Source organism: Dreissena polymorpha, chromosome 3 (assembly GCF_020536995.1).
Source record: "Dreissena polymorpha isolate Duluth1 chromosome 3, UMN_Dpol_1.0, whole genome shotgun sequence".
Taxonomy (NCBI): Eukaryota; Metazoa; Mollusca; class Bivalvia; order Myida; family Dreissenidae; genus Dreissena; species Dreissena polymorpha.
This window is the reverse complement of record NC_068357.1, coordinates 68,933,667-68,947,327: the sequence shown is the minus strand read 5'-3', so window position 1 is coordinate 68,947,327 and position 13,661 is coordinate 68,933,667. Positions and strand designations below refer to the sequence as shown.

The following is a 13,661-nucleotide window of genomic DNA, read 5'->3' as shown; positions in this document are numbered from 1 at the left end:
ACTGGTAGTCAAAAGCATTGCTTGCAGCTAACGCAAAGCATATGGATAACGAGACTTGTTTAGTCAATAAATCGAAAAGAAACTAAAAAACAACACCTAAATAGTATTTTAAAAATATCATGTTTAGTGCCAAAAGAATGCATTAACACATTTATTTGCATTTTAAAAGAACGCGTCATTAGCATAAAAGTAATTAAGATTGTCTGAAGACTGAACGACAGAAAATTCGACGCAACAAAGAGCTCTATGCATTAGCCGTATAATTATTTGCAGAAAAGCTTCAATAAAAATAATGATACATCTAATTATAAAATTATAATTATCAATTGCATGCGTAAACTAGAATAATAAAAAATTAGTGATAGCTAGAATGTGTCAGTGTTTCATTGAAAATAAACGTACTACAAAGCCCTATTAAAAGCGAAGTTCATGACGGTATTTACATGTGATTTTAATTTGGATGGGTGTTGTTCAGAGAATGACTTGAGGAATATTAACATTCAACTGAAAAACACAACCTCACATGATGTAAATTGAACTGTGTATTCATGTATTTTGTAAACTCGTTACTAGTGATCGAGTATGAGTGACAACTATCTAACATTTAACACACACGCACAAACACACACACACACACACACACACACACACAACATAATATATATACATATATAATATAATATATACACATTGTTTTATTATTATTTACCCCCATTGATGTCAAACGTAATTTCTTGTTTTTATGATATATTTCGTGCATTGCCGTAACATTACATCTTCATACGGAATGACTTATTTATAATTAACCGATGACCGATGACCGCTAAATACGTTAAATATTTTTTATTTACATTTTATAATTCATAAATACTTTATTTTTTTATAAATAAAACGGGCTTGTATCTTTACCGTGTTCAATTTCCGACTATCTATAGACTTCAAATTTGTACAATAATTATGTAACATATCTAATTTAAGCAACTGTTAAGTATGTCGGTGGTAAATTTATTCAACCAAATGCCTAGTTACTTAATACTACCAGAATGAAGACATGGTGGCATCATCAATTGCGTTTAATGACCAGATTGTCATCTGCCACCTAGTGTGATTTATGACACCATGTTGTTAGTTAGGTCTGGACAATATCTGATCAAAACGAGATAATCGGATTAGGCAGAACAAAGGGGCAATTAAACACCGGAATACAAAGGCTTAAACGATTTTAAGATTGATGCAAACAATCAAATGAAAACTATTGCATTTAATTTAATTAAATGTTTATTTAATGTGTCAACATGTTAGTTTTCCCGGACCAGGGTAAAGGTCCCTGCCCAGACAAATACCATTATGGTTAATTTGTAAATGTTTTTTATTTGGATTTGATCTATTTATTCATTGTGTTCAATCTTAGTTGTTTCAGTAACGTAGAACAACTTGTTGGCATGTTGAAAAATAAAATCTAAATATAATCGTTTAAATTTAATCGATCACGCTCTATTTCTCCCCATTGATTGTATCTTTCTTTTGACTACCAATATAGCCCGGATGTAAACACGCAGGTACGCGTGACGTCACGCGTGAACTGGTCTAAACGCGATTCGCATTTTGTTAAATTAGTATACGTCTCAGTAATTATTTCAATAATTAGATCTAATTATCTTAAAGACGAAAACGATAAAGAATAAATTTGTTTGTGATTTTAAATGTAATAATGCGTAAAAATATATGTTTTGATATAACTGAATAATGCATGCAATGCACAATTGCAACGAGAATAGCATCGAGTTTTTCATCAAAAGTCTCCGAAGTTATGATTTTATCGTAAAGGAGTACACATTGCCGAGCGAAAAGTGCGCTTGGTATAACATAGCCTCCGGCATTATTGATTAAAACTGACACGGGGTTATTCACGCATGACTAATTCACAGCGTTGGAGCAGTCAAAAAGACCTACCTATTAATTGAGAACTGTTATAGATTAAATCTGCTCAATTAATATAGTCGATTAGACGTGACGTCTCTCGAGTAAATCAAGCACAGTCGGAGCGTCACAGACAATCAAGGAAGCTGATTTTGCGGACCAAGTTAGATCGTAAGGCAATAAAGATGTTATCGATAAGGGCGCGTGGCGAAATTTGCCTTTGAAAAAAAGGGCACGTGGCGAAATTTGCCTTTGAAAAGGGCAGCGTGGCGATCCGAGAGGGCGGCGTGGCTTTTCGCCACGCTAAAATGGCCTGGGAAAAACACTAGCACATTGTTATGCCCCCGGTAGGATAGAATATAGCAGTTGATCTGTCCATCAGTCTGTCTGTCTGTCCGTTTGTCCGAAAACTTAAACATTGGCCATAAATTTTGAAATATTGAAGATACATGTAGCAACTTGATATTTGGAATGCATGTGTATCTTTTGGAGCTGCACATTTTGAGTGGTGAAAGGTCAAGGTCATCCTTCAAGGTTAAAAAAAACAACCAAGGGAAGTAACTAGCTTTAAAGAAAGATAATTTCTATTTATCATTTTGCAGGTACAGGTTTTCACAAGGGAAGTAATATTTTTTAAAGGGATATAATAATAATAAAAAAAAGTGGCGCAGTAGGGGACATTGTGTTTCTGGCAAACACTTCTCTTGTTTTTAAACATAACTTTCATGTTCTCTTTATTATATTTGTAAAAATAAAGATAAAAATCATTTATCAACAAAGGGTATAGAATCTCTCACATTGAGATCTAGTAGTATCAGGGGCTCGCGCTGGATGATTCTAAGATTTTATTTGAAAATGCTGATGATAATCTACATTTTTTGTGATAAACAATTATTTTTGTACCCACGAAACTTATTGATCACATGGTTTCTAAAGCAAAGAAGGCTTCCAAGATGGACAGCCCATAAAATTATAAAATTGCGCAAACAACATCTAATTTCGACCGTTTTGGTTAGCTTTTTAACCAGGTTTTCCGATGGAAAAAACTGGTTATTAGATTGACGAATGCGGGCGGGCTGGCTGGCTGGCTGGCGGGCGGGCGGAACAAGCTTGTCCGGGCCATAACTTTGTCGTTCATTGTGAGATTTTAAAATCATTTGGCACATTTGTTAACCATCATTAGACGGTGTGTCGCGCGAAAAAATTACGTCAATATCTCCAAGGTCAAGGTCACACTTTGAGTTCAATAAAATAGCCATAAATGAGCTTGTCTGGGCTATAACTATGTCATTCATTATGAGATTTTAAAATCATTTGGCACATTTGTTCACCATCATGGGACGGTGTGTCGCACGAAAGAATCACGTCAATATCTCCAATGTCAAGGTCGTCACGACTAAAAATAGATTTATTTTAAAACAAACTTACAAAGGGGGTTAATTTTGTTTGTTCATTTCAAAAGTTCAGTTTGAGTTGTCTCCCTTTATCAGATTTTGTTCACAATGAAAACCTGGTTTTGTGACAATTTTGTCCCTTGTTAATTTAAGGAATGTATAACATATTATTTAAAAAAAACTAAAACAATTAACTGTTTTTGATGAAATATATTACATGAATATATTATATGAAAACATGATTAAAAACATGTTAAATTGGTACACAAAATGGTTTTTTTGCGTAGGACATTTTCAAGTATTACCTGAAAAGTTTTTTGGATGAAATTAACATATCAACTGCATATATAAACCATAAAGAGACTTAAGAATAAAATGATAGATTATTTTATGTGAATATAATCCATGATTATTATATACAAGAAAATAAAAGTGGATGGGTCAAATGACAATCTGAAGAAAAAAATGCCTAATGCGCATGTTGATATATTTTAAGATAGTATAGTATATCATTTTTATGCCCCTTCGAAGAGGGGGTATATTGCTTTGCTCATGTTGGTCTGTCGGTCCGTCCACCAGGTGGTTTCCGGATGATAACTCAAGTACGCTTGGGCCTAGGATCATGAAACTTCATAGGTACATTGATCATGACTCGCAGATGACCCCTATTGATTTTGAGGTCACTAGGTCAAAGGTCAAGGTCACGGTGACCCGAAATAGTAAAATGGTTTCCGGATGATAACTCAAGAACGCTTAGGCCTAGGATCATGAAACTTGATAGGTAGATTGATAATGACTCGCAGATGACCCCTATTGATTTTCAGGTCACTAGGTCAAAGGTCAAGGTCACAGTGACCCAAAGTAGTAAAATGGTTTCCGGATGATAACTCAAGAATGCTTATGCCTAGGATCATGAAACTTCATAGGTACATTGATCATGACTCGCAGATGACCCCTATTGATTTTCAGGTCACAAGGTCAAAGGTCAAGGTCACGGCGACCCGAAATAGTAAAATGGTGTCCAGATGATAACTCAAGAACGCTTATGTCTAGGATCATGAAACTTGATAGGTAGATTGATCATGACTCGCAGTTGACCCCTATTGATTTTCAGGTCACTATATCAAAGGTCAAGGTCACGGTGACCTGAAATAGTAAAATGGTTTCCGGATGATAATTCAAGAACGCTTATGGCTACGATCATAAAACTTCATAGGTACATTGATCATGACTCGCAGATGACCCCTATTGATTTTGAGGTCACTAGGTCAAAGGTCAAGGTCACGGTTACCCGAAATAGTAAAATGGTTTCAGGATGATAAATCAATAACGCTTATGCCTAGGATCATGAAACTTCATAGGTACATTGATCATGACTCACAGATGACCGCTATCCATTTCGAGGTCATTAGGTCAAAGGTCAAGTTCACGGTGACCCGAAATAGTAAAATGGTTTCCGGATAATAACTGAAGAACGCTTTTTCCTAGGATCATGAAACTATAGGTAGATTGATCATGACTCGCAGTTGACCCCTATTGATTTTCAGGTCACTATATCAAAGGTCAAGGTCACGGTGACCTGAAATAGTAAAATGGTTTCCGGATGATAATTCAAGAACGTTTATGGCTACCATCATAAAACTTCATTGGTACATTGATCATGACTCGCAGATGACCCCTATTGATTTTGAGGTCACTAGGTCAAAGGTCAAGGTCACGGTTACCCGAAATAGTAAAATGGTTTCGGGATGATAACTCAAGAACGCTTATGCCTAGGATCATGAAACTTCATAGGTACATTGATCATGACTCACAGATGACCGCTATCCATTTCGAGGTCACTAGGTCAAAGGTCAAGTTCACGGTGACCCGAAATAGTAAAATGGTTTCCGGATAATAACTGAAGAACGCTTATTCCTAGGATCATGAAACTTTATAGGTAGATTGATCATGACTTGCAGATGACCCCTATTGATTTTCAGGTCACTAGGTCAAAGGTCAAGGTCACGGTGACCCGAAATAGTAAAATGGTGTCCGGATGATAACTCAAGAACGCTTATGGCTAGGATCATAAAACTTCATAGGTACATTGATCATAACTGGCAGATGACCCCAATAGATTTTCAGGTAACTAGGTCAAAGGTCAAGGTCACAGTGACAAAAAACATATTCACACTGTCACAATGGCTGTCACTACAACGGAGACCCCATATGGGGGGCATGCATGTTTTACAAACAGCCCTTGTTAAACTTGTTATGTTCACAGATATATGGATTTATTTTCGTACCGATTAGTGCATGTACATTGCATGTACTTAGAAGCTAATTCCACTAACGCATAACACATCATTAACAGTATTGTGAATAAAAATAGGAAAACAAGATCATATAATTGTATGCACATAGGTAGCTTATGCATTATAATCCCCCAAATTAAAAACACTGTTTTAATATGTCTTTTACATTATCCGATAAAAAAACATTGTTTCGAAACAAAGATTGTTATTTTTACACACAAAAAATCTACCTAAGATGTGTATTTTTTTAATTTTTGTGTGGATATTAGGGTAAAGTGTCAATGCTGTTTACTAAAACTGAAACACTGCATAATACACAATTGCGAGAAAAACTCTTAGTCTTTACTAAATTATGAAGTTTCTGTATATTGTTCTTGTAACGTATACATTCTTTACTATGTGATTATTAGAAACATATTGCATTTAATCAAGTTAGTATATGGTTGCTCAACTTAATTAGATTTAATCTACTTACTTGATTGAATGCATTATGTTTCCTATAATCACATAGAAAGGAAAGTTTACGTTACAAGAACAATATAGAAAAAATATTGTGTAATAAGAATAGTATGTTCTTAATGGCTTAAATTCAAAAGCGTAACAAAATCATGGAACATATATTTTGTTTGTGTCATTTGCGAAAAAACGGCATTTCCTATGTTTTTGGTCGGCCATCTTGGCGGCCATCGTGGATTTAGGCACCGTGGGCATAATTTTTTTCTTGGGAACAATTTTTTACCCAAGACAATTTTGAACATCATCATCATATTTAAAAAAAGGTTCCAATCATGCACCGTGGACCTCCGTTCCTACTAGACTATATGCGATTACTCAAAAAGTATTGATGCTTCAGCCTTGTTCATAAAATTTGGTTTGTGAATGAAGGGCCATATGGGAAATATGCCTGTTAGTTTTTTCGTCATTTACAAATTGTGGTTGCTGTGGTGACAGAAATATGTGTAAACTACAATCTTGAACATTGGACGTCTCAAAAAGTACTAAATCTTGGTTTATGGAACTTAGTTAAGGGAAAAAGGGCCATTTTGGGAGTATAAATGTATTTTCAGGTTTTTTTCTATTACATTTATTTTATTTATTATTTATTTTTTTGCTTTCTTTAGTAACTGAAATAAGTGAAATCCAAAGTCTGAATATTCCTCTTCAGGCACCATAAACCCTGTAGACAGCTTCTGTTCTTTCTTTGTCAAAGCTTTTTTTTAAGCTCGGCTGTATTAGGAGAAAACCTGAGGTATTGTCATAGCCAGCTCGTCGTCCGCCGTCAGCCATCCGCCATAGGCGTCGTGCTAAAACCTTAACATTGGCTCTAAAATCAAAGTGCTTCCACCTACAACTTTGAAACTTCATATGTAGATGCACCTTGATGAGTTCTACGAGCCACACCCATTTTTTGGGGCACTAGGTCAAAGGTCAAGGTCACTATGACCTCTAATATAAAACTTTAACATATGCTCTAAAATCAAAGTGCTTCCACCAACAACTTTGAAACTTCATATGTAGATGCACCTTGATGAGTTCTACACGCCACACCCATGTTTGGGTCACTAGGTCAAAGGTCACTGTGACCTCTAATATAAAACTTTTAACATAGGCTCTAAAATCAAAGTGCTTCCATCTAAAACTTTGAAACTTCATATATAGATGCACCTTGATGATTTCTACATGCCACACCCAGTTTAGGGTCACTAGGTCAAAAGTCAAGGTCACTGTGACCTCTAAAAAAAAATTATTTTTTTTCTGACAAGCTTTTGCAGCAGCGGAGCGTTGGCGCCCGTTATGCGGTATTCTTGTCTATTCTATGGAACCTTTTGAACAATTAAAATCCTTCTGAACAATGAAAAATGATTTATTCATCTAGTCAAGCGTGTAATGTTTATAGGCCCCTTAAAATGTAATATACCAGTGTTCTGCTGTGGTATTGGCATTGCGCTATTGGTGGGTGCAAACTAATTAGATATTCCAAATAATTGATTCAATTTTACATTCTATAATTGAATTGTTCAAAATTATATAAATGAAATAAAAAATTTTACATCATTTCATTATTATATGAATGTCTAACAAATAAATGAATTGCTGGGCTGAGATTATAGCTTGTAACCAGATATAGGGAAAAAACAAACCTACAAATTGAAGGAAATATTCAAAGGAAACAACATTCTTTTAAGCTCAACTGAGCAACAAATGCTATTTGGTGAGCTTTTGTTAAAATCATCTGCTCATGTCAATTAAAACCTTTTGAACAATCTAGAGTCCCCATTTATTGCCCAATCTGAATGAAACTTGGTCAGAATATGTTGTCCCGTACAATGACACCTTGGCCAAAATTTAATCTTGTTCATTTGTGATCAAAAACTTAGTCTTTAAGGCAGCTAAAGAAAAGCTTGAGAACTCTTTAGAAACACATTTTTGTGCCCAATAATCTTGAAACTTGCTCATTACAACACTCTTGAAATATGTTAACTCTTTCAGTGCTGGAACCGAATTTTGAAGGCTTTTGCAAACAGTTTGGATCCAGATGAGACGCCACAGAATGTGGCATCTCATCAGGATCCAAACTGTTTGCTATTCTGATAGCATTCTTCGAAAAAAATCGAAGAAAATGCTAATTTTAGAAATTCTGCAGACAACATTTTAGCAGACAAAAAATATCCCAGCATGCAAAGGGTTAAAAAGTCAGATCTGTGGAGAAAACTAGTAAGCATTATTCATGCACAAAATATACAGATATTAGAGATTATGAAATGGCATACTATAAATTTGTATTGTATGTTTTAAAACATTCCAGATGTGAAGTGCCCAAAACCTTATGCAGTGAACGGTAACATTACTGGATATCGCGGCAGTAACTACTCAGTGGGCGACACTTTTACATTTACATGCAGTGGTTTGTACGCCATTCAGTATGATGATAACATAGTGCGAGAAGTGGCCTTCAGGTGTAGTCAAGACGGAATATGGGTGTCCTCGAGTGGTTTTAAAGTGGAACCAGCATGTACAGGTGAGATTGAGGGAATTGAAGCGTGACGTAATGGTATTTATGACCTGGTGGCAAGGCTGACGTTACCTTTCAGTAAATTGGCCAATGGCAGCAAATTAAAAAAGAAGTTTAGCTAGCTTTTTTTGTACTAAAAGCATTTTTTTTGTTTGGTTAATATTAGCATGTTCAGCAGAAAATTTGGCTAAATAACCCATTCAGTGCGGGAACTGAATTGCGAAGACCTTTGCAAACAGTTTGGATCCTGATGAGACGCCACAGAACATGCAAAGGGATAAAATGTTTGTCCATCAATAGGCCTGTATTCATGTGGAGACGTAATCTAGAGCAGTTTTTGGTCAATTTGATATTTTGCATGTTGAGTTAGATCCAGAGGACCTGTGCCCATTTTCGCCAAACAATTCTCAGACTTTATTCTAAGAAAAATGAATACTTTTTAAACAGGAATATTTAAGAATTACTCAAATTCTGAGTCAAGCTTGGCATCCACCACTTTACTCTACATCATGTAGAACGTTTTGTTCATGGTATAATCACCAAAGGTAGCCTGTATATATAGAGAATAATTGGTTGGTGACGTGGATGGAATGGTTATCTGTCAAGTCGTAGGAATTTATCTGCTCACCCGATAAGATCGTCTGACGAGCCAGATGACCATTCTCCATCGACGTCACCAACCTATTATTCTATTTATCATGTCACATTTACAACATTGGTTGAAATGTTTCTAAAATATCTAGTTTTCGAGTATTTTGTGTTTAAATATTTAATATGGGAAACAATACGTGCGAACAAAAAGATTGTGACGTTACGTCATGCAAAGCGCTTAGGCTAGCTTCCCTAGCTTCGAGTTACTTGTTATTAATTCAATACACAAAGACGAAATTATGCTGTTTAAATAATAACGTTTAAACAAACAGTACTTTACATGTATTTGGTGTTTTATTAATAGAAAAAATACAATTTATTAATAGAAAATAGTAAAGGCATGCGCATGTGCAGAAAGCGACTGACGGATATTCGAGGTCACGTGACCAACTAGCCTAATATCTTTTGGGTTATTAGGTTACCTTGTTATCAGGCTGATTTAAAGGCATGTGACAGGATAAATATATTATATTCAAATACTGAGCATATTTTCTTTGTTATGAGTGTATTCTTTTTAGCTCACCTGAGCACAACGTGCTATGGTGAGCTTATGTGATCGCTTTTTGTCCGTTGTCCGTTGTGCGGCGTCAACATTTGCCTTGTTAACTCTCCAGAGTCCACATTTATTGTCCAATCTTCATGAAATTTGGTCAGAAGATTGGTTTCAATGATATCTTGGATGAGTTCGAAAATGGTTACGTTTGCTTGAAAAACATGGCTGCCAAGGGGCGGGGCATTTTTCCTTATATGGCTATATATGGCTATAGTAAAATCTTGTTAACACTCTAGAGGCCACAGTTATTGTCTGATCTTTATAAAACTTGGTCAGAAGATTCATCCCAATAATATCTTGGACGAGTTCGAAAATGATGTCGGTTGGTTGAAAAACATTGCCGCCAGGGGGCGGGGCAATTTTCCTAATATGGCTATAGTAAAACCTTGTTAACACTCTAGAGGCCACATTTATTATCGGGGAATTTCCGATCTTCATGAAACTTGGTCAGAAGATTGGTCAATGATATCTTGGATGAGTTTGAAAATAATTGTGTTTGCTTGAAAAAAATGGCTTCCAAGGGGCGGGGCATTTTTCCTTATATGGCTATAGTAAAATCTTGTTAACACTCTAGTTTCTTAAGTCTAAGCATCAGTTGCTGAATACGGGCCTAGTTGTCATCAATATTTTTTTTAAGACGCTTATACATAACGGTAGTTTTTATGTCATGGCAAATGAAAAGGTATTCAAGTATGCCTCAGGGGCCTTCATTAACCCTGTACCCCAGAGGCAAAGTGTAAATGGCAATGTGCAAACAGCATAAATCCAGAATATCCTGCGAGTAACTTGCAGTCTGTTCAGGTTTTATGCTGCTTGCTACTCATCAGTATTTTAGGGTTGGAAATGAAGCCTTTAAAACTTGAATTTAGTAAGAAAGGTCTTTAATTAAATGTAACTTTTACAGGGACTACAAATGTGTTATAATACGTATCTAAGTGGGAAAGGGTTGAAAAACCCTATTAAAATTTAAATACTTTAACTAGATTTATTGATTTTCAGATGCCCTTATGTGGCATATATAATATTTCAACATTTTGCTATTCTTCTTTGACATACAATGTAAATATTCTATAGATTGTATTTCAAAGAGTAGTAGACTAGTAGTATATTGCTGCATGTCTGATCCCTGCTGATCATTCTCATTCTGCAGTGTCTGTTTGTGACGCTCCTCCGCAAGTGCCGTACAGTCGTACAGACATGAGTGAACACTACAGCAGGCCGGTGGATGGAGAGATTGTGCTGTACACGTGCTATGTGGGGTACATCCTCGTAGATCCCAAGGCAAACCAGCTGCAGTGCCACAATGGGGAATGGCAGGGCAGTGTGCCTTCTTGTGGTAGGAAATATTCAATAAATACGAGGGAAAAATGGATATGCAGCATGTGCATGTGGGTTTTTTTCGTTCAAATTTGGGTCACGTAGGGGGACCCATTCCCAATGGAAAAAAGTATAATATATTTTTTTCCAAATAGGTCCTTAAAATTCCCAAATGAAGGTTTAATTTTGTTAAATATTTTTTAATAAGTATAAACATGTCAATTATTTCCAAATCCAGCTGAATAAGTGGAACCTTAGAAAATGTATTATTGAAATCACTTTTATTATCGAATTTAAAGTATTTGTAAGCATAAAATCAATATTATTAATTTCCCAATTTTAGGCAAAAGTGCATATTTTCTAATCCAAAGGGACCCAGCCCCATTCCCCATTTATGGTGACAAAAAACACTGATCAAGTATTGTCCTAGATTAGCCTTTGGGGACTGCGTTACTACACTTTCTGATGTTATCTTGTTTATGTCCCCCACTATAGTAGTGGGGGTTATATTGTTTTTGCCCTGTCTGTTGGTTGGTTAGTTGGTTGGTCTGTCTGTCTGTCTGTTTGCGCCAACTTTAACATTTGCAATAACTTTTGCAATATTGAAGATAGCAACTTGATATTTGGCATGCATATGTATCTCATGGAGCTGCACATTTTGAGTGGTGATAGCTCAAGGTCATCCTTCAAGGTCAAAGGTCAAATATATGGGTCAAAATTGCTAATTTAATGTACGCTTTTGCAGTATTTCAATATTCAAGATAGCAACTTGATATTTGGCATGCATGTGTATCTCATGGAGCTGCACATTTTTGAGTGGTGAAAGGTCAAGGTCATCCTTCAAAGTCAGAGGTCAAATATGTTACCAAAATCGCTCATTTTATGAGTACTTTTGCAATATTGAAGATAGCAACTTGATATTTGGCATGCATGTGTATCTCATGGAGCTGTACATTTTGAGTGGTGAAAGGTCAAGGTCATTCTTCAAGGTCAGAGGTCAAATATATGTGGCCCGAATCGCTTATTTTATGAATACTTTTGCAATATTGAAGATAGCAACTTGATATTTGGCATGCATGTGTATCTCATGGAGCTGCACATTTTGAGTGGTGAAAGGTCAAGGTCATCCTTCAAGGTCAAATATATGGGTCAAAATTGCTCATGTAATGTCACTTCTGCAATATTGAAGCTAGCAATTTTATGTTTGAAATGCATGTGTATTTCATGGAGCTGAACATTTTGAGTGGTGAAGGGTCAAGGTCAAGGTCATCCTACAAGGTCAAACGTCATACAGGGGGACATTGTGTTTCACAAACGCATCTTGTTTTCAGATTAAGGAAGTTTCTTCTAAACAAAAGTCCAGTATATATGTAACAAGAAATATCTTTAAAAAAGATATACGGCGTTGATTGTGGTCGATGTTTATGAACGATCAAAAGTTATCTCCATGAGATAAAAAGTAGCGGATGCCTTTTTTCTGCCCAGTTCTTAGCTACATCATAAGCAAATCAATTATGGGGTGTTGCGCCAGATTTTGTGGCTTATTTTGCTTTATGTGATATTATTGCTCAGATATCTATATTTACAGAATAGAAAAACACAACATGAAAATAAACGAGTGCATATAGGTCAGCCGGCAATACTCGAATCTTATTTAATTGAATAATTATAGTATAGTGAATTATTGTGCTCATGCTTAATAAACTGGTCTAAATGGATAAAAATTTCTAATTAATTTTATCAAAATTGGTCCTTATCATGCAAATGTTGAAACCATATTAAAAATCGATGATTGACATACCACAATAATATCGCCGAATATCTTTATTTAGTATCTTTCTGATCAAAACAGACTACAAGTGCACAAAGTTTACGAGACGGCGTTTATATAAAGATTTCTGCAACTGACCGCAAACTGACCTTGATACCTTGCGGATTGAATGCAATGCATTACAGTCACTACGTTATTGTCAGTAAGACCGGTGTAACACAATGATCGCAACCCCTTCTGCGAACTCCGGTGATGAACTGTATATAAACTCTGACTTTCACAAATGGCCGCTTTTGCGCTGGTAATTCTCTGAAAATAAAAGGTGAACGCACAAACTGTATTTATTTGGAAAATTGATTGTAAAACTGTTCTATCTATTGAGCCTTTTCATTAGAGATAAAATAGTTTCATGCAGTAAAACAGTGTTACAAAGACGCGGATATGTTTCCAATGTTCTGGTGTTATACTCAAATCAGCCAATGGAATAAATGAAGTGTATTCATTCGTACCTAGCCGCGGGAAATTTTATTTGAGTATTATTGGACACTTACAAAGGTCAAGTCAGGGTGAAAAGCTGGCTTAATACAGCTTACGCCGAAAAAGTCTTGTCCTTGATTAGCCTTATCTGCTACAACACTTTACGACTCTCTCTGGGACTGTCTTGTATCATTATATATGAAATATGTATAGTGGAGCTATCCTACTCACCCCAGCGTCTGCGTTAGCGTGCAAATGTTAAAGTTTT

General features: G+C 35.8%; 2 protein-coding genes across 3 annotated transcripts in view; both read left to right on the top strand.

Moving 5' to 3' along the window:
• The window catches only part of LOC127874644 (sushi, von Willebrand factor type A, EGF and pentraxin domain-containing protein 1-like), a 496,927-nt gene that overhangs the window by 465,868 nt on the left and 17,398 nt on the right, over nt 1-13,661 (top strand). The gene's annotated exons all lie outside the window — the stretch shown is intronic.
• Nucleotides 1-13,661, top strand: part of LOC127874643 (sushi, von Willebrand factor type A, EGF and pentraxin domain-containing protein 1-like) — a 36,962-nt gene that overhangs the window by 9,555 nt on the left and 13,746 nt on the right. Inside the window, exons 4-5 of the mRNA XM_052419110.1 lie at nt 8,418-8,630; nt 10,979-11,164. Of these exons, the coding sequence (XP_052275070.1) occupies nt 8,418-8,630; nt 10,979-11,164 (399 nt within the window). The remainder of the gene's footprint in view (nt 1-8,417; nt 8,631-10,978; nt 11,165-13,661) is intronic.